Source organism: Chelonia mydas, chromosome 20, assembly GCF_015237465.2.
Source record: "Chelonia mydas isolate rCheMyd1 chromosome 20, rCheMyd1.pri.v2, whole genome shotgun sequence".
NCBI classification, from domain to species: domain Eukaryota; kingdom Metazoa; phylum Chordata; order Testudines; family Cheloniidae; genus Chelonia; species Chelonia mydas.
In genome coordinates, this window is record NC_051260.2 from 1,933,735 (window position 1) to 1,953,553 (window position 19,819).

The 19,819-nt window shown below is 66.9% G+C and overlaps 2 protein-coding genes across 10 annotated transcripts in view; both read right to left on the reverse strand.

Moving 5' to 3' along the window:
* Positions 1–1,070: 1,070 nt before the first annotated feature.
* On the reverse strand, positions 1,071–10,182 carry CD63 (CD63 molecule). Its single transcript, XM_037883972.2, has 8 exons — positions 10,032–10,182; positions 9,711–9,788; positions 4,639–4,827; positions 3,168–3,242; positions 2,849–2,944; positions 2,480–2,629; positions 1,635–1,718; positions 1,071–1,318 (listed from the first exon to the last, which is right to left on the reverse strand). The coding sequence occupies exons 2-8, from the start codon at positions 9,774–9,776 to the stop codon at positions 1,253–1,255; spliced, it is 726 nt and encodes a 241-aa protein (XP_037739900.1). The 5' UTR covers positions 9,777–9,788; positions 10,032–10,182; the 3' UTR covers positions 1,071–1,252.
* Positions 10,183–13,159: 2,977 nt separating this feature from the next.
* The window catches only part of LOC102947691 (inositol polyphosphate 1-phosphatase), a 43,971-nt gene continuing 37,311 nt past the window's right edge, over positions 13,160–19,819 (reverse strand). For 5 of the 9 annotated variants that reach the window (XM_043532565.1, XM_037883966.2, XM_037883968.2 and 2 more), the window contains 5 exons: positions 16,025–16,242; positions 15,698–15,758; positions 15,166–15,366; positions 14,700–14,874; positions 13,160–13,988 (listed from right to left, as the gene is read on the reverse strand). In XM_043532565.1, the coding sequence (XP_043388500.1) occupies positions 13,499–13,988; positions 14,700–14,874; positions 15,166–15,366; positions 15,698–15,758; positions 16,025–16,228 (1,131 nt within the window). In that variant the 5' untranslated portion in view covers positions 16,229–16,242 and the 3' untranslated portion in view covers positions 13,160–13,498. Of the gene's footprint in view, positions 13,989–14,699; positions 14,875–15,165; positions 15,367–15,697; positions 15,759–16,024; positions 16,243–17,285; positions 17,349–17,929; positions 18,117–18,519; positions 18,857–19,819 lie in introns of those variants that run through there. The other 4 variants (XM_037883964.2, XM_037883963.2, XM_037883967.2 and 1 more) reach the window with 4 other exon arrangements.

Here is a 19,819-nt window from a genome sequence, read left to right on the forward strand (position 1 = left end):
GTTGCCCGGTCACGGAGCCCCCGCTGCCCGGCCACCGGGGGCACGGAGATGGAGTGGGGTGGGGTGTCCCCTGCGGGTGCCTGCGCCCACTGGGGGGGCTGAGGGGATGCCAGGAGGCCACAGGGCGCCAGTCGGCAGGGGGCCCCAGCAGCCTCACCCCTGAACTAGCTGACCCCCCCGGCCCTCCCCAGGGAGCCCCCCAGCCCAGGGGCTCCTGCTGGCTTGGAAGAGGCCAGGCTGTCAGCTGCTCAGCACAGCAGGGCCCCCCATCTCCACCCAGTCCCCGGGGGCCCCCGCTGGCTCCCCCGGTTCCTGCTGCAGGAAGCCTGACCCTTCCGGAGGGGAGCAGCCAGGACAAGTTGCCATGACAACAGTCGCCTGTGATCTTCAGGGGCTGAAAAATATTAAACAAAGGAGGGGGGCGGGGGGGTGAACACATCCAGCCCCCTCCCACCATGTTTCCAGGGAGGGGCCACCCGTCAAACATAGAATCAACCAGGGTAAAATTCTTGGTGTGTGGTCAGCAGCCCTGGGCTAGAAGGCAGCTGGGGACAGAGCGGGGCTGGGGATTCATGGGTCAGAGGGAACTTGGGGAGGGGGGGGGGAATCACACACACACCCCCACTGAGCTGGGCAGCCCGGGCTCCTGGTCCCACCCCCGCTGCAGCAGCAGAGGGGTTAACACTTGTGGGCAGGCCCTGCCCCCCACTCACCACTGACGAGGGGGAGGTTGGTCCCCTGGGACCCCCAGCACGGACACCCCAGGCCACGTGTGTGGGAATCCCCCCTCATCAGACACCAGATGGGACGAGGTCAAATCTCCCCCTTGCCCCTCAAGCCGGGGCCCAGGCCAGAGCCAAAGAACCCGACGGGCCCAAGGCATCAGAACGGAGAGATCCGGGGAAGCTTTTTATTTTCAAAATACTGTGCCCCCCCCTCACATCTTCAAACATATCGACATTCCCCCCCCCCCCAAAGACAGAGAACCCCCCCGAGCCTCCCTCCCCCGACACTGGACAGGCGGGGGGAGGGGCTGCTAAAGTAAGAAAAGGGGGAGAGGTTTTGGCAAATGTTTAAGGCACCTGCTACCCGTCCATTAGAGGAAATACGGTACCAGCTGCAGGACAGGAGCTGCCCACCAGGGGGTGCTGCAGAAAGAAGGCGGGTCTGACAGCTTAAAGGGGCAGAGAGCGACACCCCCCTGCCCCCCCGGGGAGCCCCCCCGGAGTCCGGGCTGGGGCCGCCCCGCCGGCTACATGACCTCGTAGCCGCTGCGGATCCCCTTCATGAGGCAGCAGGCGAAGATGATGCCCAGGAGCTGCAAGAGGAGACCAGGCGTCAGGCGACCACGATGCCAACGGCCCCCCCCGCCCCGGCGTTAACCCTCCGCCTGCTGCAGCCCCCCACCCCCACCGCTGGGCACTGCCTGGCCCTGTGACCTTTGCCCGCCAGCCCATTAGGGAGAGGGGCACCCCCAGCTCGCCCCCCCAGGGGCCCAGCCGGAGGATCTAGGGCAGGGGAAATTGTCCAGCACCCCTGGATTCCCCCGCCCCACCCCCAGCGCTGCCTGTCTCCGGACTCAGGGGTGGGGCCGGGCATGCCACGGGGAGGGGCCCGGGGCGGACGCTCGGTACCTCGAAGAAGGCGATGCCCAGCGCCACGGCCGCCACGATGACGATGTGTTTCTTCAGCCAGGCCTCGATGCTCTGCGCACAGCCCTGCAGGGGGAGCCGACGAGGCAGCTCAGGGCCCCAGCCGGGACGGCGTGAACCCCCCCTTCGCGCCCCCGCCCCGCCCACGCCCCCCCCCGGGACGGCGTGAACCCCCCTTCGCGCCCCCGCCCCGCCCACGCCCCCGGCCCCAGCCGGGACGGCGTGAACCCCCCCTTCGCGCCCCCGCCCCGCCCACGCCCCCCCGGCCCCAGCCGGGACGGCGTGAACCCCCCCTTCGCACCCCCGCCCTGCCCACGCCCCCCCCGGGCCCAGCCGGGACGGCGTGAACCCCCCCTTCGCGCCCCCCCGGCCCCAGCCGGGACAGCGTGAACCCCCCCCTTCGCGCCCCCGGCCCCAGCCGGGACGGCGTGAACCCCCCCTTCGCGCCCCCGCCCCGCCCACGCCCCCCCCCGGCCCCAGCCGGGACGGCGTGAACCCCCCCTTCGCACCCCCGCCCCGCCCACGCTCCCCCCCGGCCCCAGCCGGGACGGCGTGAACCCCCCCTTCGCGCCCCCGCCCCGCCCACGCTCCCCCCCGGCCCCAGCCGGGACGGCGTGAACCCCCCCCTTCGCGCCCCCGCCCCGCCCACGCCCCCCCGGCCCCAGCCGGGACGGCGTGAAACCCCCCCTTCGCACCCCCGCCCTGCCCACGCCCCCCCCGGGCCCAGCCGGGACGGCGTGAACCCCCCCTTCGCGCCCATGCCCCCCGGCCCCAGCCGGGAGGGCGTGAACCCCCCCTTCGCGCCCCACCCCCGGGCTGGAACTCACTTGGACGTTGACGGTGGCAGGCGTGGGATCGAGGTAGCACGTGGGCACGGTGGCGTTTGCCCAGCAGCAGGACGCGGGGACGCTGTGGTTGCTTTTGAACGGTTCGATGGCGGACCAGTCCGTGTAGTTATTGGCCCCGCAGCAGGAATACTGCGAGCAGGAGAGAACCAGGCGTCAGAGCAAGCAGGAGCCCTCTGGCCGCAGAGTCATGAGGTCTAGTGGTTAGAGCAGGCGGCTGGGAGTCAGGACTCCCAGGTTCCCTCCCCAGCTGTGAGGGGGAAACTTGGTCCAGCATTTGGAACCAGAGCCGGCAGCACCCCACCCGGCCCCCCAAAGAGGTCAAAGGTCGCAATGCCCCAGCCCACTCACTTTCCTCTGCAGATCGTCCAGGGTCTGGGTTACCAGCGTGTCGTTGCCGTATTTCTTCATGGCGTCCTCCAGGCCGTCCTGGAGCACGGCGCGGACCTGCGGGGGAGCAGGGGGTCAGAGCAGCCGCACGCGGCTCCCGAGGCCGAGCGCCCCCTTGTGGGCTCTCGGGTCACCCACCGCCCCAGCTGGGTGGGCCCCGGACCCAGGCTGAGCCCCACTGGTGATCCCTAGGCAGCCCCAAGCGCGTCTCCCCAAGAGACGCCTGCGCCGGGGGAGCAGGACCCCTCATCGCGGGATCCACACGGCGGCAGGTGCCCACCTTGTCCTTGAAGATGTACCCGGCAATGGCAGCTGCGATCTCCACCAGGAAGATACAGGTGAGCAGGATGGCGAACTGTGGGGGAGAGCGGGGTGAGCGGTGCCCTGCAGCCCCCAGCTCCCCGCCCCCGCATCCTAAACCCTTGGGGTGCCCCTGAATCCTGCCCCGCAGCCCGCAGCCCCCAGCCCCCGCATCCTAAATCCTTGGGGTTCCCCGAATCCTGCCCTGCAGCCCCCAGCCCCCCTGCCCCCGCATCCTAAACCCTTGGGGTGCCCCTCAGTCCTGCCCCGCAGCCCCCAGCCCCCGCATCCTAAACCCTTGGGATGCCCCTGAATCCTGCCCCGCAGCCCCCAGCCCTCCTGCCCCCGCATCCTAAATCCTTGGGGTTCCCCGAATCCTGCCCCGCAGCCCCCAGCCCCCCTGCCCCCGCATCCTAAACCCTTGGGGTGCCCCTGAATCCTGCCCCGCAGCCCCCAGCCCCTGCATCCTAAACCCTTGGGGTGCCCCTGAATCCTGCCCCGCAGCCCCCAGCCTCCGCATCCTAAACCCTTGGGGTGCCCCGAATCCTGCCCCGCAGCCCCCAGCCCCCCTGCCCCCGCATCCTAAACCCTTGGGGTGCCCCTGAATCCTGCCCCGCAGCCCCCAGCCCCTGCATCCTAAACCCTTGGGGTGCCCCTGAATCCTGCCCCGCAGCCCCCAGCCCCCGCATCCTAAACCCTTGGGGTGCCCCGAATCCTGCCCCACAGCCCCCAGCTCCCCTGCCCCTGCATCCTAAACCCTTGGGGTGCCCCTCAGTCCTGCCCCGCAGCCCCCAGCCCCCGCATCCTAAACCCTTGGGGTGCCCCTGAATCCTGCCCCGCAGCCCCCAGCCCCTGCATCCTAAACCCTTGGGGTGCCCCTGAATCCTGCCCCACAGCCCCCAGCTCCCCTGCCCCTGCATCCTAAACCCTTGGGGTGCCCCTCAGTCCTGCCCCGCAGCCCCCAGCCCCTGCATCCTAAACCCTTGGGGTGCCCCGAATCCTGCCCCGCAGCCCCCAGCTCCCTGCCCCCGCATCCTAAACCCTTGGGGTGCCCCTGAATCCTGCCCCCCAGCCCCCGCATCCTAAACCCTTGGGGTGCCCCGAATCCTGCCCCACAGCCCCCAGCTCCCCTGCCCCCGCATCCTAAACCCTTGGGGTGCCCCTCAGTCCTGCCCCGCAGCCCCCAGCCCCCGCATCCTAAACCCTTGGGGTGCCCCTGAATCCTGCCCCGCAGCCCCCAGCCCCCGCATCCTAAACCTTTGGGGTGCCCCGAATCCTGCCCCGCAGGCCCCAGCCCCCCTGCCCCCGCATCCTAAACCCTTGGGGTGCCCCGAATCCTGCCCCGCAGCCCCCAGCCCCCGCATCCTAAACCCTTGGGGTGCCCCGAATCCTGCCCCGCAGCCCCCCCGCTGGCCCTGCCCCCAGCTCTGCCGCCGGCCGCACCCCCTCACCGTGGTGACCATGCAGTAATTCTCCTTCGAGGCCCCGCAGCAGCCAAAGAAGGAGACAAAGAAGATGACGACACCCACGACGATGATGACGATGGGGGCGCCCGAGGCCGAAGGGCTGCTCATGATCAGTGTCTTGTTGAGCTCGATCTGCACGTAGATCCCGATGACGATGAGGGCGATGCCGCAGAGCTGGGGGGGAGACGGGGGCAGGTCACCCCAAGCATCGCCTGACCAGCGCCCCTCCCCCACACTCGCCCCTCCCAGACCCAGTCAACAAGGGCCCCTGGCTGGCCCCGGGCCCCACCAGAGCCAAGAAAGTGCTGTCCATGTCCCCTTTGCTGGATGGCACCTGACCTGCTCAGCTGTGTGTCACAGCCCCGTACTGCTGGCAGCTGATGGGGATTCGCCTGTAGCCAGGGTGGCTTTTGGAATGAGGAGGAGTGCGGGGGATGGGAGTGCCAGTCCTGCCAGCCTCAGGGAGTTTCTCTATTTGCTACAAGAGCTTAAATTTCCCCCCCAGGATCCTGAAGCACACGCCAGGCCTGGCACAGAGGCCACGCTTAAAATGCAGCCACCTCTGGGGCAGGGCATGGCAGCCTCAGAGCAACAGTGCTGGAGAAAGGTGTTCCCCCCCTCTCCCGCCGGGTCCTGCTCAGTATTCCCTCCCCCGGTATCCCCTCCTGGGGGAGGGGTTTGGAGAGTTAGAGGTACCCCCCCCCCCCCGTCAGAATTCAGCCAGGACACCCCAAGCCCTTGAGTAGTGCCAGGGCGGCTGGTGTCTCCTGTCTGCATGGCATCACCCTGGCAGCATCTCAGACACTAGAATGGGGGGGCAGAGAGACCCCGCCACCCTAAAGATAATCTGGAGCAAGGGGAGGGGTGAGAACCCCCCCAATAAGGGGGAGATGTGCCAGGTAAGTCCTACCTGGCCCCAGAGAGCGACCCACAGGCAGACCCAGGCCCTGTGGCCTCCTTATCTCCCCATCCCATCTGAGGATCTCAAAGCACAAACTCCATTGAACTTCGCCTCTTCCACACTCCCATGTACACTACACCCCGCACCCCGCCACCAGCCTCCACCCCCTTCTCAAACAGCCCCACCTGGCCCTATTTACCTTTCCCTGCCCAAGGAACACAGACCCACTGGTGCACGGACTCCACCCACTTGCCTGGGATCAAGGGGCAGAGATGCCAAACCCTGGGGAGACCGGGCAGGGGCATTCCCTGGACGCATGGCGGGTGGAGGGGGCACGTGCCCCACTGCCCTCTGCTGGCATTGCTCAGCCGCATCATAGGCCCCCAGCCCGCCCCAAGCCCCTGGCAGAGCCGGAGCCCCGTCCCCACCCCGCTGAGCGGGGGGTGATTTGGTACCAGCAGGACAGAGCTGGGGGCACCAGACCCTGTGTGGCTGGGGACTCAGCTGTTGCCACCAACACCCCCCAGGTCCGAGTTCTGCAATCCCGTGGGAGCCCCCCTCGGGGGGGGGGGTAGTGTCCTGTGACTCGGGACTTTCCCTTTCTCCCTGCTCAGCCCCCGGGGGGGGGGGGGGAGGGAATTGGCTGGAACCAGTGGGGGGGAGGGGCACCGGAAGAAGCCACATGGGAGAACAGGCCCCGCCCCTGGGTGTGACAGGGCCTGGGGGTCCCTGACGGGGAATAACGTTCCCCCCCATCCTGCCCTCCCTGCTCCCCCCAGAGCCCACCCGGCTTTCTCCTCCTCCAGCCCAGCGACATGGCAGGGGGTGGGGGTGGGGGGTTATTAAAGCCGAGCTCCACTGGAGCCTGGGTTTCCGGCCTGGCCTGCGAGAGGCGGCTGTGTGTGTGTGTGTGTGTGTGTGTGTGTGTGTGTGTCCGTGTGCGCGTGCGTGTGTGTGTGCGTGCCCGTGTGTGTGCCCGTGCACGCACTCGACAGCGGGTGGGGGGGGGAAGGAGCGTGTGAGGCCTCGCAGGGGGCAGAGGATCCTGGCACCGGCTCTTCCACTACCGGGCCCGATGCCAAGCGTGACCCCCCACCCCCTGCTGGGATCCCGGGGCTGCCACGTTCGCCCCAGCCCTGCCTCAACCCCCGCCCCGTCAGCGGGACGAGCTCTCGGTGCTAAGCGGCACCCAGCCGGCCCTGCAACAAACTGCCATCTGCTGCTGCCAGCGAGCTGCCCCGGCGGGCAGGCCAGGCCCCCACACCCACACCTCTCCGGGGTGGGCTACGGGGCGGGGAGGGGCTGGGAGCCAGGCCTCCGGGGTTCCCATCCCAGGAGGATGGTGACATCCAGCGGTTAGAGCAGAGGCGGCTCAGGCCCCCGGGTTCCCATCCCAACTCTGCCACAGTCAAGTCCCTTCCCCATGCCTCAGTTTCCCCATCTGCCAAATGAGGCCACTCCACCTTCTGGAGCCTTATTCCTGGTGTTTAAGGAGCAGGGGGGGAGGGGAGCGCAGGTTGCCAGTCAGAGATCCCGAGCAGGAGCCCTTACAGTGACGTTCCATCGGCCGGGATCCCCACCCCAGGAAAGCCCCGTGTTCTCGGGCCCAGGTGTATTTACCTGCCGGGGAGGGTAAACAGAGCAGCCAGCTTGGCTGCCCGTGCAAACACTGACGCTCCCCTGAACTGCTCACCGAGGGCGGGCCGGGCCAGGTACCACTGACGGCATTCACATGGGCAGCGGAGCCAGGGTGGCAAGGGGAGAAACTGCCCCAGGCCATGCCGGGCAGAGGGGAGCTGCAGACCCAGCTACTGGGGTCACAAGTGCCCCGGCTGGGCCAGGCACTCCTAATTCCCCGGCTCCAGCCCACATCCACTGCTGAGCCCGACTGCCGGGCACCGGGCCATGCCCCTGGCACCGCGGGAGCGCGGATGCTCCAGCACTGCCCAGGGATCCCCCGGTGCCGATGGGTCTGAAGGGTCCCCTTGCCAACCTCTGTGGGAGAGTGGCCAGGGCTGGGCACACGCCCCCCTCCTCACAGCTGAGCTGGTTCCTTCTCCCAAACTCTGTGACTTCCCTGGCTGGGTGGGGCTGGGACGGGGACAGGAGGCCCTGGCTCCTTCCCGCCATTGAGCAAGTGAGACCCCCGTGCAAGCCGCTCCTCCCGCCTACGAGGGGTGACTCAGCCCCCCCTTCTCGGCAGGACGCGCCCTCCCACCCGTTCCGCTGGGCAATTGCAGGCTGATTACGATCGAAGCCCGGAGCCGTTAGGCCCTGCCCGGGTCTTTCCCCACCAGCCACTTCCCCTGGCCATTCGGATGGCACATGACACGGGCCGTGATAGCATCTCCCTCGGGTCAGGGGGCCCAGCACCCCTCAGCCGGAATCAGCACCATGACAGTCCCCATGCAGTGCCCAGCCTGCCACAGGCCAGGAGGTGCCCGGGCTCCAGGGACGACGGCCACCGAGGTCACAGACAGGCCAAGGCAGTGGCAGCAGAGATGTCAAGGGGCGAACGGGCCAGGGAGGCCCAGCTCCCCGGGGGGAGGGGGCATCTGTCCAGGGCAGGCGAGACACCGTGGCCCAGGGGGAGGGGAGGCCTGCCCCGTGCCTGCTCTGGGATTAGCCAGCAGGGCAATTCCGTGGACGCTGAATACGCTGTCGGGCAGCCCCAGAAGCCAGGCTTAAGGTCTCCAGCCGCTCTTGGGGAAAAAATGGGTATGACTCACTCACTGCACTGGGGTGTTACCCCTGAAACCTAATGCTGGCTGATTATAGGTCAACAGTGCAGCTGCCGGGCTATTAGCAATAAATCACCAGCTACTCTGGGCCAGGGGTGGGAGGTACCACATCTTCCCCAGCTGATTCCTGTTTAGGATTAGCTGCCCACCTCCCGCCCCGCCCCCCCCAATCCACCCCCCCCCCCCCCAATAAGTCAATCACTCCCAAGCGGACACCCTCCAGATTTCCTGCCCAGGAGCACCAGGAAAAGCCTCAGGGCCCAACCAACCATCCCTTGGTGCCCCACCCCAGTGGAGAGCCGGGTGCAGCCTGGGAAGGCCCCGTCTCCTCACCTGCAATTCTGGATTGGTTCGCACCCTCCAGACACATTAAATGGAAACTCCTGCATCCCGGGGACATGAGCTGGGGGGGGCCTGTTCCAGAGAAGTCACCTGCCATCGCGAGCCAAGGCCTGTACAAGGTGGCACCACTGTGCTCTCTGCCAGGCAGAGCCAGAACCCCAGGCCTGTTGTCATAGACCCAATACTGCAAACAGGCAGGGGAGAGGCCCAGCGTGCTGGAACGGCAGGGTGTCTGGGGCTGGATGACCTGGGGTCAAGCCCCGCTGTGGCCATGAAGGTCTGAGTGGCACCAGGTTCGTGACAATACTAGCCAACTTCCTCCCTGGCCCCCAGGGTGAGGCACACAGTGGTATTAGTGATGCTCTGTGGTTTTTTTAGGGGCCTTTGAGCCCCGCGTTAGCCACCAGAGTGGGCCTGCAGCTAGCCCACATCCTGTCCCCACAGCAGGGAAAAGGAGCCTCTTTGGGGAGAGAGGCAGAGCCAAGAACCCGGCTCTGAACTCCAGAAGGGCTCAGGGCTGAGATTCAGAATCTCCCTGGTCTCTCTAATGAGCCAAACTGGCCCCTCAGCCCCACACATCAGCCCCAGCCCGGGGCCCATCTAGCCCGGCCTCCAGCCTGCCACAGGGGCAGCCCAGCTGCTTCTGAGAAGGGCCCGGGGAACCCTGCAGGCCCCCGGAGACCTTCCGCCCAGCCCCACCCCACTTCAGGCCCAGCTCATGCCCTGTCACAGGGGGGGCTGAGCCCCCCATGTCCCTAGGGACCCGAACCCCCACCTGCCCCAGCCCCTGTCCACGGGGAGAGCCCTGCTTGGTCCAACCCGAGCCTCTGCCCCCCTCCCCAGGGGGGAAGTCTCCAGCCTCTGCCCCCCTCCCCAGGCAGGGCGGGGCAGGAACCTGGGACCCCCGGCCACCGCTCGGCCAGCCAGACCCCTGCCAGCGCTGGGGGCAGGGAGACGCGCCCACGGGCGCGGGGGGAGACTTGGGGGTGGGGATGACGCAATCAGGAGCCAGCCCGGGTCACCCCGAGGGAACGAGGGGGCGGGCTGGGGGGGGGGGGCCAGGCCCGACTCACCCAGAACAAGAAGTTGAAGAAGAAAACCAGGAACTTGACGCATCTCATGCCGCCTTCCAACGCCATCGCGCCCGGTGCCTGGGGGGGACAAAGGGCGCAGCAGAGCCGCGGGGCTGGGGGAGTGCGGAACAGACCCCCCCCCACAGCCGGCCCCTTCGCCCGGGGAAAGCCCCCCCCCCCGCCGGAATCACCCCGGCAGCGGGTCCCCCCAAGCTGGAATCCTCCCCCCTCCTGCCCCAACCCCCACCCCTCCTGCCCTCTCCCCCGCCCACCTCGGGAGCCGCCCCCTGGCTCCCCACTTTCTAAAGCCCCCCCACCCACCTCGGTCTCGCAGCCCCGCGCTCCTGCCTCCGCCCGGCCCGGTCACTTGACTCGCTCGGCTCCACGCAGGTGGCAGGAGGGGCCCGGCACCATGTGACCCCTGTGAGTCAACAGGAAACCCACGGGTGGGCGTGGGGTGGGGCGGGGCGGCCCCGCCCCCGGGTGGCTTCCAGCCCCGGCGCCAGGGGCCCGGTTAACCCCCCCCGCCGGCCCCACGGGGAGCCCCCGGCCCAGCCCTGCGAGCCCCGGGCGGGCGGGATCGGCCCCCACGCGCGGCCCCGCGGGGGCAGCTGGCTATTGCTGGCTCTCTGGGGGCCCCTACGGGTCGGGGTCTCGGCCGGGGCCGCGCTCAGCCCCCCACGGGCGGCGGGGGCAGGTGGCAACGAGCCGGGGAGTTTGACTTTGTCCCTTGGAAAGCGCCCCACAGCCCCCACGTGACCTGGGCTCCCCCCACCTCCCGGGGGAATTAACAGAAACTTCCTCCAGCCCCACTGCCCTAAAGCGGCTCATGCAGGGGCAGCCCTGGGGCGGACAGGGTCCGTCTAGCCCCAGATCCCGTCTTCACCAGCTGCCCTGCCAGAGCGCCAGGGGGAGAGCCAAGAACAGGGCAGCTGGCCGAGCCCCCCCCCCCCCCCCCCCCCGGCTTCCCCTCCCAGCTCCTGGCGGTCAGAGGTTTAGGGCAACCCAGGACGGGGCTGCCTGCGGCCCTGACTGCGAACTGACCCAGTTCTTTTTTGAACCCAGTTGTACTTTGGGCCTTCATAACATCCCCTGGCAAGGAGTTCCACAGGTTAACCGTGCACTGCATGAAAACGACTGCCTCTCGTTTGTAGGACACCCACTGTCTGTTCTCTTCACCGGGGACCCCTGGCTTCTGTCGTGCGGGAAAGGGCAAGTCACCCTTCCCTAGCCACTTTTCCCTCCCCGGCCTGATTTTCTCCCCCTCAGTCGTCTCCTTTCTGAAGTCGAAGCCGTTCCAGCCCCAGATGATCCTGCTGCTCTGTGCAGTGAGGTTAGTCCCCTATGGGACGGGACCTAAGCCGCTGAATGCTGGGTCTGAAGGGGCTGCTAGCTGGAAGCCGAACCAGACAAATTCCAGTTAGAAAGTAGGCCCAGATTGTTAACGGGGGGTTAACCCCTGGTGCACCTCCCCAGGGCAGGGGGATCCTCCATTGCCGGCGACCTGCGGGAGCGAGACCTGGTTTCCCTCGCAAATAGCGCGGTCCAGAGCAGAACAGCCCGTGGCAGGTACGGGAGCCGACAGCGCCGGGCCCAGGGCCCAGCACAGAGCCGCTGAATCGCCTGCTCCCGGGAGCCTTTGAGCCCCCTGCAAAAGTGAAAAGGAGTCCCAGCCCCTCCCCCCTGATCCAGATGAGTTTAGCATTGTGGGGGGGTCAGGACTCCTGGGTTCTGTCCCAGTTCTTGGAGGGCTTGTGCTCCAAGGACTGGTGCAGGGAGCCAGGACCTCCAGGTTCTGCTGCCGACTCCACCCGCCTCGCTGCGTGACCCTGGGCAGGTCACTTTCTTCCTCATTGCCTCAGTTTCCCCCTCTGGGGGATGCAGACAATGCCTGGTTGTTGTCGAACTGCCTTGTAAAGTGACTTCATTTTACCCAGGAAAGTCCCTGGGTGCTGGGCTGGCATCAGCCCGGACAGGACAAACTTTTCTTTATGTCCACGTTGTGATGGCAGACCCGGTTCAGTCTCCGGGGGGGGCGCTGTCAGTTAGGGCCAGACCTTGGTTTTAAATGTCTCCCTCATACCTTGTGTTTTATAGGCTCCATCAGGGGCATTATATACAGAGACCATCCCACCCACCACCAAGATCAGTCGCCAAACAGCGTGTGGTAGGTGCCCTCAGGCAGCGGGCAAGGGCCCGGGCCGCCCGTTCGAGGAGCTGGAACAGTACTTTAGGATTTGTAGTGTGTAGTGCCTAGCGCTCCCCACCGAGATCAGGGCCCCCCTTGTACCAGGCCCTGCACAGGCCCCCCGAATGAGATCAAGGCCCCCCCGTACCAGGCCCTGCACAAACACAGAGGAAGAGCCAGCCCCTGCCCAGAGAGCCTGACCCCTAACCAGACAGGGCGAGGGAGGCCAGGTGATCGGGGCACCGAGGCCCAGAGAGATTTGGTGACTTGCTCACGGTGGGTGCAGAGCTCAGAAATGACCCCAGGTGAGGACACAGTTAGACCGGAAACAGCACCTCGCAGAGGGGAAAGGCCTCATGTCCCATTCCCAGCCCCCCGAGCCAGCCAGGCCCCACCCTGGGGATCGGAGCTGACACGCCCCAGAGGGAAAAAGCCCCATTCCCAGTCCCCCTGAGCCAGCCAGGCCCCATCCTGGGGATCAGAGCCAGTGCCCCCTAGAGGGGAAAGGCCTCCTGCCCCATTCCCAGCCCCCACCCCCGAGTCAGCCAGGCCCTGCTGTGGGGCCAGATCAGAGCTGTCATCCCCTGGAGAGGTGCTCCCTGGCTCCAGATTAGATAGCAGCAGGATGAGGTGTATGGAAACTCCTCCCACCTGCCCTGCCCAGGGACAGCTCAGCGCTGCCAGGTAGGGGAGCCCCAGGGCAGGGGCTGGTGGTTAGAGAGAACGCCTGGAGCCAGGGAAAGTCTGGGCAGCAGGGCAGGGGTCCGGCGACTCCGCGCTGGGGCGGGGCAGGGGGCTTGGATGCTGCACTGCACTGACCCCCCTGAGTTCTGCCCAGGGCCCTGCTGGGGGCAGGGGATGCCGGGAGCATCCAGCTGTGAGACAAAGGCCTGGCTGCTGGCACCGAGCTCACTGCTTATCCTGGGGGGATTGACACCCCTGCCCTGGCCCGGGGGGGGGTTGCCTGGCTGGGCAGAGACGGGGAAATTCTCCTGCCCAGCAGGGTTTATACAGCCCGGCTGCTCCTGCCCCCTGCTGGCTCCGGCTGGCAGTGCAGCAGGGGCCTGCTGCCATGCTCAGAGGGGCTCTGCAGTGTGCACCCCCCGCCCACCAGTCCCAGAGCCCGCCCAGCCCCGCTCCAGGGCCGGGTTAGAACCGGGCGCCCCGGGAGCACCAGCCGGGCAATAGGTCTGGAGATGGGGCTGGCCGGGGCAGGGGCCTGGGGCGGGGGAAGGAGGGAGAACAAATGAAAGGCGAGAGGGCAGGAAAAGAAAGGCATGGTTTAATGGGGGCCCGGCGGAGGCTGGCACAAAGGGGCGAGCTCAGCACGGGCAGCCCTAGCAGAGGGGGTGAGGCTGGAAGGCTCCAGGGGGTGGGGGTGGCGTCAGACGCCCAGGTCTGCGGCACCCGACAGGGAAGCAGGGGCTGCCTGCAGCCCCCTGCCCCTCCTCCGAATGGTGCTGCCGCCCCCGCCCCTTCGCGCCCTTGGTGCCCAACTGCCCCCACCCCCACAGACCACGCCGGGCGGGGGCTGGCCCCGCCCCCTGCTGCAGCAGAGGCGGAGTCAGGCTGCCCCTTCCCCAAGGCAGCCCCCTGAGGGTCACAGGGCAGCAGTGGCCAGCGTGGCCAGCACCACATCCAGGTGTTCACGGTGCATGAAGGCCACCAGGCCGCCCCGGTTGGCCCAGCGCTCGGCCCCCACAGCGCCCCCCGCAGGCTGGCTGTAGGTCAGCTCTGGCAGCGCCCCCCGCTGGCCGGCGCGCCAGGCCTGCAGGGCAGCCTCCAGGTCCACCATCCCTCCGCCCAGGGCCCGCAGGATGGCATGGGGGGCGCAGGAGTCCCACTTGAAGGTGCTGCCCTCCGAGAGGACGTAGGCCTCGGCCAGCCCCAGGATCACGCACAGCATCTTGTAGCCGGCGCCCGAGGCGAAGCGCAGCCGCTCCCCGTACAGGGGCCTCAGCGCCCGCTGGATGGCCGGCGTCTCGCTGCGGCTCAGGACGACGGAGGGCTCGGGGCGCAGCGGGGGCCGGCTCAGCGAGCACAGGCTGGTGCCCTGGTACGAGACGCCCCAGTGATACACGCCCTGCCACCTGCGCACAGGAGAACACCATGGGGACGGTGCCAGCTGCCACAGGGAGCAGGAGAGGTGGGGCTGAAGGCAGCTGCTCAGGAGAGGAGCTCAGGGCTGGGCTAGCAGGGGGCTGCGGGTCGGGAGTGAGGGGCACCGGCATAGCTGGGGGGAGCCCAGGTCTGGGCTAGCAGGGGGCTGCGAGTCGGGAGTGAGGGGCACCGGCATAGCTGGGGGGAGCCCAGGGCTGGGCTAGCAGGGGGCTGCGAGTCGGGAGTGAGGGGCACCGGCAGAGCTGGGGGTGGGGAGGAGCCCAGGGCTGGGAAAGCAGGGGGCTGCAGGTTGGGAGTGAGGGGCACTGGTAGAGCTGGGGGGGACCCAGGGCTGGGACAGCAGGGGGCTGCGGGTCAGGGCTCAGAGGCACCAGCAGAGCGTGTGAGGGAAAGGGTTACACACACCCTGGGGGGGGTCCCTGCCATGAACTGAAGCTGATCAGAGAGAGCCACGAGCCACTGTCAAAGCAACCCCCCGGCCCCCTTCTCTCTGCCCCAGTCCCTGGGGGAAGGGTGGGGTTGGTACAGGCCAAGGGCTCCACCTAGTGGCCTGCCCTGTGTGGGGTCCCCAGCAAGGTCCAGCTGCTGGGGTGCCTGCAGACCCCCCCCAGCCCAGGGGCAGCGCCAGGATGTGCCCAGGGCAGGGCTCAGGGGAAGGTCCGGGGGTGAGGGGCAGGTACCTGTGGGTGACGGGGTCCTCCCGGAAGAACGGCTCGTTGATGACCCCCAGGACCGGGTCCCCCGAGCTGCGGTCATACGCCCCGATGAGCACCAGTGCCGAGCGCAGCCCGGACGGGCAGATGCCACCAACGGGCGCCACGCTGGCCTGGCCACGGATATACTGATTGGTGGAGTCTGCCAGGGAGAGGGCAGCGTCAGAAGCAGGCTCCGAGCCCCGCCCGAGGCAGAGCATGAAGCCCCCCAGCCAAAGCCACATGGCTCCCTTTGTCCTCGCCGTGCTGGCACGACTGGCGCTAACTGGGGGTCTCGGCCCTAGAGCTGGGGATGTGGGGTCCCTCCAGGGCAGGGAGGAGCCACCATGGGGGTGAGGCCATGGGTCAGCACCTTTTCCCAGCCCAGGACAGGCCGGCCGCTCCCGTGCCCCTGGTGTCGTGCTCTGGGATGGCAGCGAGGGACCCCCCTTACCGATGGGGTCGATCCAGATGGCCAGTCTCTCCGGGGGGATCGCCAGCCCCACGGTGTCCAGCGCCGGGTCCTGCAGAGCCACCTCCTGGTGGATGGCCGCTGCCAGCAGCTCGGCCGCCGGCTGGTTCCGGTCCAGGATTTTGAAGAGCAGCGAGGCCGTGTCCCGCTGGGTCGCGCACACCTGCACCACCAGGGTCTCTCCTGAGGGTGGATGGGCTTAGCCAGACGGGGCAGGCTCGGGGGCCCCCAGTACAAGGGGGCTGGAGTCAGTGTGATGCGGGGGGGCTCCCCAGACCAGGGACCCCCCCCCCACCCCTCAGTACAGGACCAGCTCAGACCCCTAGCACTAGCTGCCCTGAGCCCTCCCCACCCCATGCTGGGATAGCATGGCAGGGGGTGGGGGCCCTTATACCTTTCCCAAGAACTCAGCCCTGGCCACCATGCTGCATGGGAGACCAGGGACCCCACTCAGCCAGGGACAGCGCCCCCCACTGGTAGCTCCATCCTGTCCCCACACCGCCGACTCACTCACCCAGGCTGTTCTCAAACTTGTTGGACTCCTCCCCGCAGATGTGGCCGTGCAGCTCCGGGAACTGAAAGAGACAGGGCAGGGGGAGCTCAGGGTAGCACGAACCCCTTGTCTCAGGCCCTTGAGACTCCACCTCCCTTCGTCCACCCCTGGAGGGGGGTGTCCATAGATGCGGACCTAGGCAGCTCCTTGCCTCAGGGATACGATGCCCTCCCCATGCCCCCAAGGGGCACCCCCTGCTCCCGCCTGCCCCCCCCCGGGGGTGCTATTTGGATGCAGTCGGACAGGCAGAGGGGAGAGGCCCCAGCCCTGCAGGGTGCCCGCGGGTACCTCCTTGCCCACGTCATGCTTTATGACCTCCTGGATGAGCACGTCCGCCAGCGTCTTGAAATCCTGCACAAACTTCTTGTTCTTGTCGGTGCCCGTCTTCTCCTCAATGAGCAGCTGGAAGAGCGCCTCCTCCTGGCGGCACAGCTGGGCGATGCGGGCTGACTTCTCCGACGCACCCACTAGGCTCTTCAGCAGGGCCGACATGGTGGAGCGGGGGTCTGGAAGGGAGGCAGGGTTAGATGGCACCCCGGATCCCCCTACACCTTCCCACAGGCCACGAGAGACCAGAGCCCACCAGACGGGGAAAAGGAAGGTCCAGTGATTAGAGGGCAGGACTGGGGGAGTGGGGCTCCCAGGTTCATGGGGAAGGGAAGTGGGGCTAGCAGGAGAGCAAGGGCTAGGAACCAGGACTCCTAAGTTCTATTCCCAGTTCTGTGCCTGACCCGCTGCACGACCTTGGTCAACTCCTGTCTCCAGGCCTCCGTTTCCCCTCTGAAATGGGGAGACATGAGACTTGTCTCCCCTCTCATGGGGCTGGGGTTCAGAGCAGCCCCTAGCTGCAGGGCAGGCTGGAGAGGAGCCAGGACCACCACCCGGCATCGCGGCGTCGAAGGGGTTAACAAAACCCATCTCAAAATAGCTGGGTCTAAAGCAGCAGCCGCTAATTGCAGGGCCCGGGGAGGTGCCCTGAGAAGGGGAGCCACCTGCCAGGCAGGGCAGGGCTCCCCCAGCTCCAAAGGCTTCTGGGAGAACGGCACATGCCAAAATTAACCCAAACTGTTACCAGATGTGACAGAGGCTAGGCCGAATGCCAGAGGGCAGGGGACTGCCACGGGGCTCTGGCCTGGCCTGGGTGGGGGACGTGCCACGAGGCCGTGGATTGAGCCATGGGGCTCCAGCCTGGCCTGGGGACGTGCCATGGGGGCTACAGCCTGGCCCGGTTGGGGACGTGCCACGGGGACTCTAGCCTGGCCTGGCTGGGGATGTGCCACGGGGATGTGGATCAAGCCACGGGGCTCTGGCCTGCCTCACTCCCCCAGGCAAAGGCTCCTTCTGGGGGATGCTGGCTTTGGTCCCACGGCAGAGCACTGGGGCCGAGCTGGCAGCGCATGGGGGAGGGGAAGGAGACTGGGGCAATTCCCCCAGCCCCTCCGGCTGCCAGCCCCCCCTCCCCTGCTGGCTTGGAGGGGTGAGGCTGGCTGGTGGGGAGCAGTTGGTGGGGTGCAGCCTGCCAGGCCTCGGGAGGGAGACCCTCACCCACCGGTGCCATGGGCCTGCCCCATCAGAGCTCTGGCCTCCCCAGGGGTCGCCAGCCCCCTCCCCCGGGCCATACAGGGCCAGCAAACAGCTCCCTGGCCCGGGACAGAGACCCCTCCCCTCCAGTGGGACCCCCCCCCTTGCCTGAGTCAGGCCCCCGCCCAAACCGGGAGGCCCCACATTAACCCCTTCAGTGCCAGGCAGCATCCCAGGCCAGAGCCAAGACAAATGGCAGCAGCAGTTCCCCCCACCTCAGCCTGTGTCCTGCCCCCCCACACCTGTCAGTTCCCCCCCAGCCTCTCAGCTCCCCCCCAGCCTGTGTCCTTCCCCCCAACCTCTCAGCTCCCCCCCAGCCTGTCAGCTCCCACCCCAAGACTGTGTCCTGCCCCCCCACACCTGTCAGTTCCCCCCCAGCCTCTCAGCTCCCCCGCAGCCTGTGTCCTTCCCCCCAACCTCTCAGCTCCCCCCCAGCCTGTCAGCTCCCACCCCAAGACTGTGTCCTGCCCCCCTACACCTGTCAGTTCCCCCCCAGCCTGTGTCCTGCCCCCCCAGCCTGTCAGTTCCCCCCAGCCTGTGTCCTGCCCCCCCAGCCTGAGTCTTGCCCCCCCCCAGCCTGTCAGTCCCCCCCAGCCTGTGTCCTGCCCCCACCCGAAGCCAGGCCCCGGTCGAGTGCAGCGTCGTGCAGCCCCTGGCCGGCCCCCGCCGGGCCCCCCCGTACCCGCGGGCTCAGGGATGCTGCGGCCGCTCGCTGGCGCGGACAGTCACGGGTGGGACCGTCCCGACACCCCCGCGAGGGGCGGGTCCCCGCCCGGCCATGTGACGCCGCGGGGTTAACCTCGTCGGCGCCGGGCCGCCCCCCACCCCTCCGCCAGGTGCTTGGGCGTCGAGGCCGGGGGGACCCGGGTTAGGACCGGAGCCGCCGCCCCAGGCCCCGGCTGTGACCCCCCGTCCCCGCTAGCCACAGTGGTTATCGCTGGGGAAATCGAGGCACGGGTCAGGCCAGTCAGCGCAGAGCCTGGACTCGAACCCAGGAGTCCTGAGTCCAGCCTCCCCCCAGGGACCCCACCCCCTGGCCAGGGCCAGGAACAGAACCCAGGAGTCCTGGCTCCCGCCCCCTCCGCCCCACTGCCCCATTCGCGGGGGTCCGGACCCTCCCCGGGCCCCTGGGCGGGACGGAGCCCGGAGCGGGGCAGAGTTGGGCCCGGATCGGGCCCGCCCGGTAAGTCGCTGTTTCTAACCTGCCAAGACCCGAATTTTGGGTTCTGGGTTTCCCAGGCAACAGCTGGTGACATCAGCGCGAAAGAATCAGGACAACTCTCAGGCCTTGGTGATGTCATCAGTCGTTGCCATGGTGAAATAGTGAGCTCTGAACTCAGGTCCTGACAGGTCAGTAAAAGAGGAACTGATTTCCGCTCTCAAATCATTCTGACACCTGGCACTTTACACACGTTCACGAACGAGACCCCGGGACCGCTCCCCCCTGCTCAACAGGGGAAACTGAGGCAGGGAGGGGGAGACTTCAGCCTGGCCACACGGCAAGGCTGGCACAGCTGTGGATAGAACCCAGGAGTCCTGGCCCCCAGCACCCTGCTCTAACCAGTAGACCCCACCCCCCTCCCAGAGCTGGGGATAGAACCCAGGAGTCCTGGCTACCACCCCCCCCCCCCCCGAACCCCCGTTAAGGCTGATTCCCCACTCTGGCACTTCAAGTGCAGAAGGTGGGGCCCACAAGCATTCTAAAAATTAATATTGGCCACTCCAGGGTGGTATTAAATTCCCAAGGTTACAGGTTCTCTCTGACCTTGGCTGGGTAGATGCTGCCACCACCCCAATGCAAAACCCCTTGGAACCCAGGAAGGCGCACTTGGGAATTCCTCCCTGTGGGGCACCCTCAAGCCCTTTCACGCACATACCCCCCTCGGGGAAGAGCTGAGAAAGGAAATCAGCTGTAGCCACCAGCTAGTTAAACATGGGCACAAACCTCTTAGGGCACCAAAACCCAGTCCTGTTCTTAAAAAAGGTAAATTGTATGAAAAACAAAAAGAAAGGAAATACACCTGGAACTTAGGCTTTTGCTGGATTTAAAAAACCCACTTACAAAAATCAAACATCAAGACTAACCCTGAGTCCAGCGTAAAGGCTGCTAGCAAAACAAAAACATTTGGGGTTAGCCCTGAGGAGTCCACAGGCCAATAAGAAATAACCCTAATCGCTTTTTCCTAGACATGCCCTAATTTCCTTACGCATCAGGGGGTTCAGATCAGCAATCTCTCGGTATGATCTGATGGTTTTTCTTAACTGGCTTAAAGCTTTTCGTGGCATAACTGCTGCCTGTTCCCCGCTTCCCCGGAGAACCGCAACACACGGACAAAGGGAAGGTTTTCCCCCAATTTTGAAAAGTTCTAGCCCTCCCATTGGCTCTTGTGGTCAGGTGCCCACTCCCTTCCTTTTACCTGTGGGCTTATTGATCCTTTACAGGTAAAACAAGTAGAAAACAGACACCAAGAGGAAGTCCATAGCCAACTGGCTGGTGGGTGT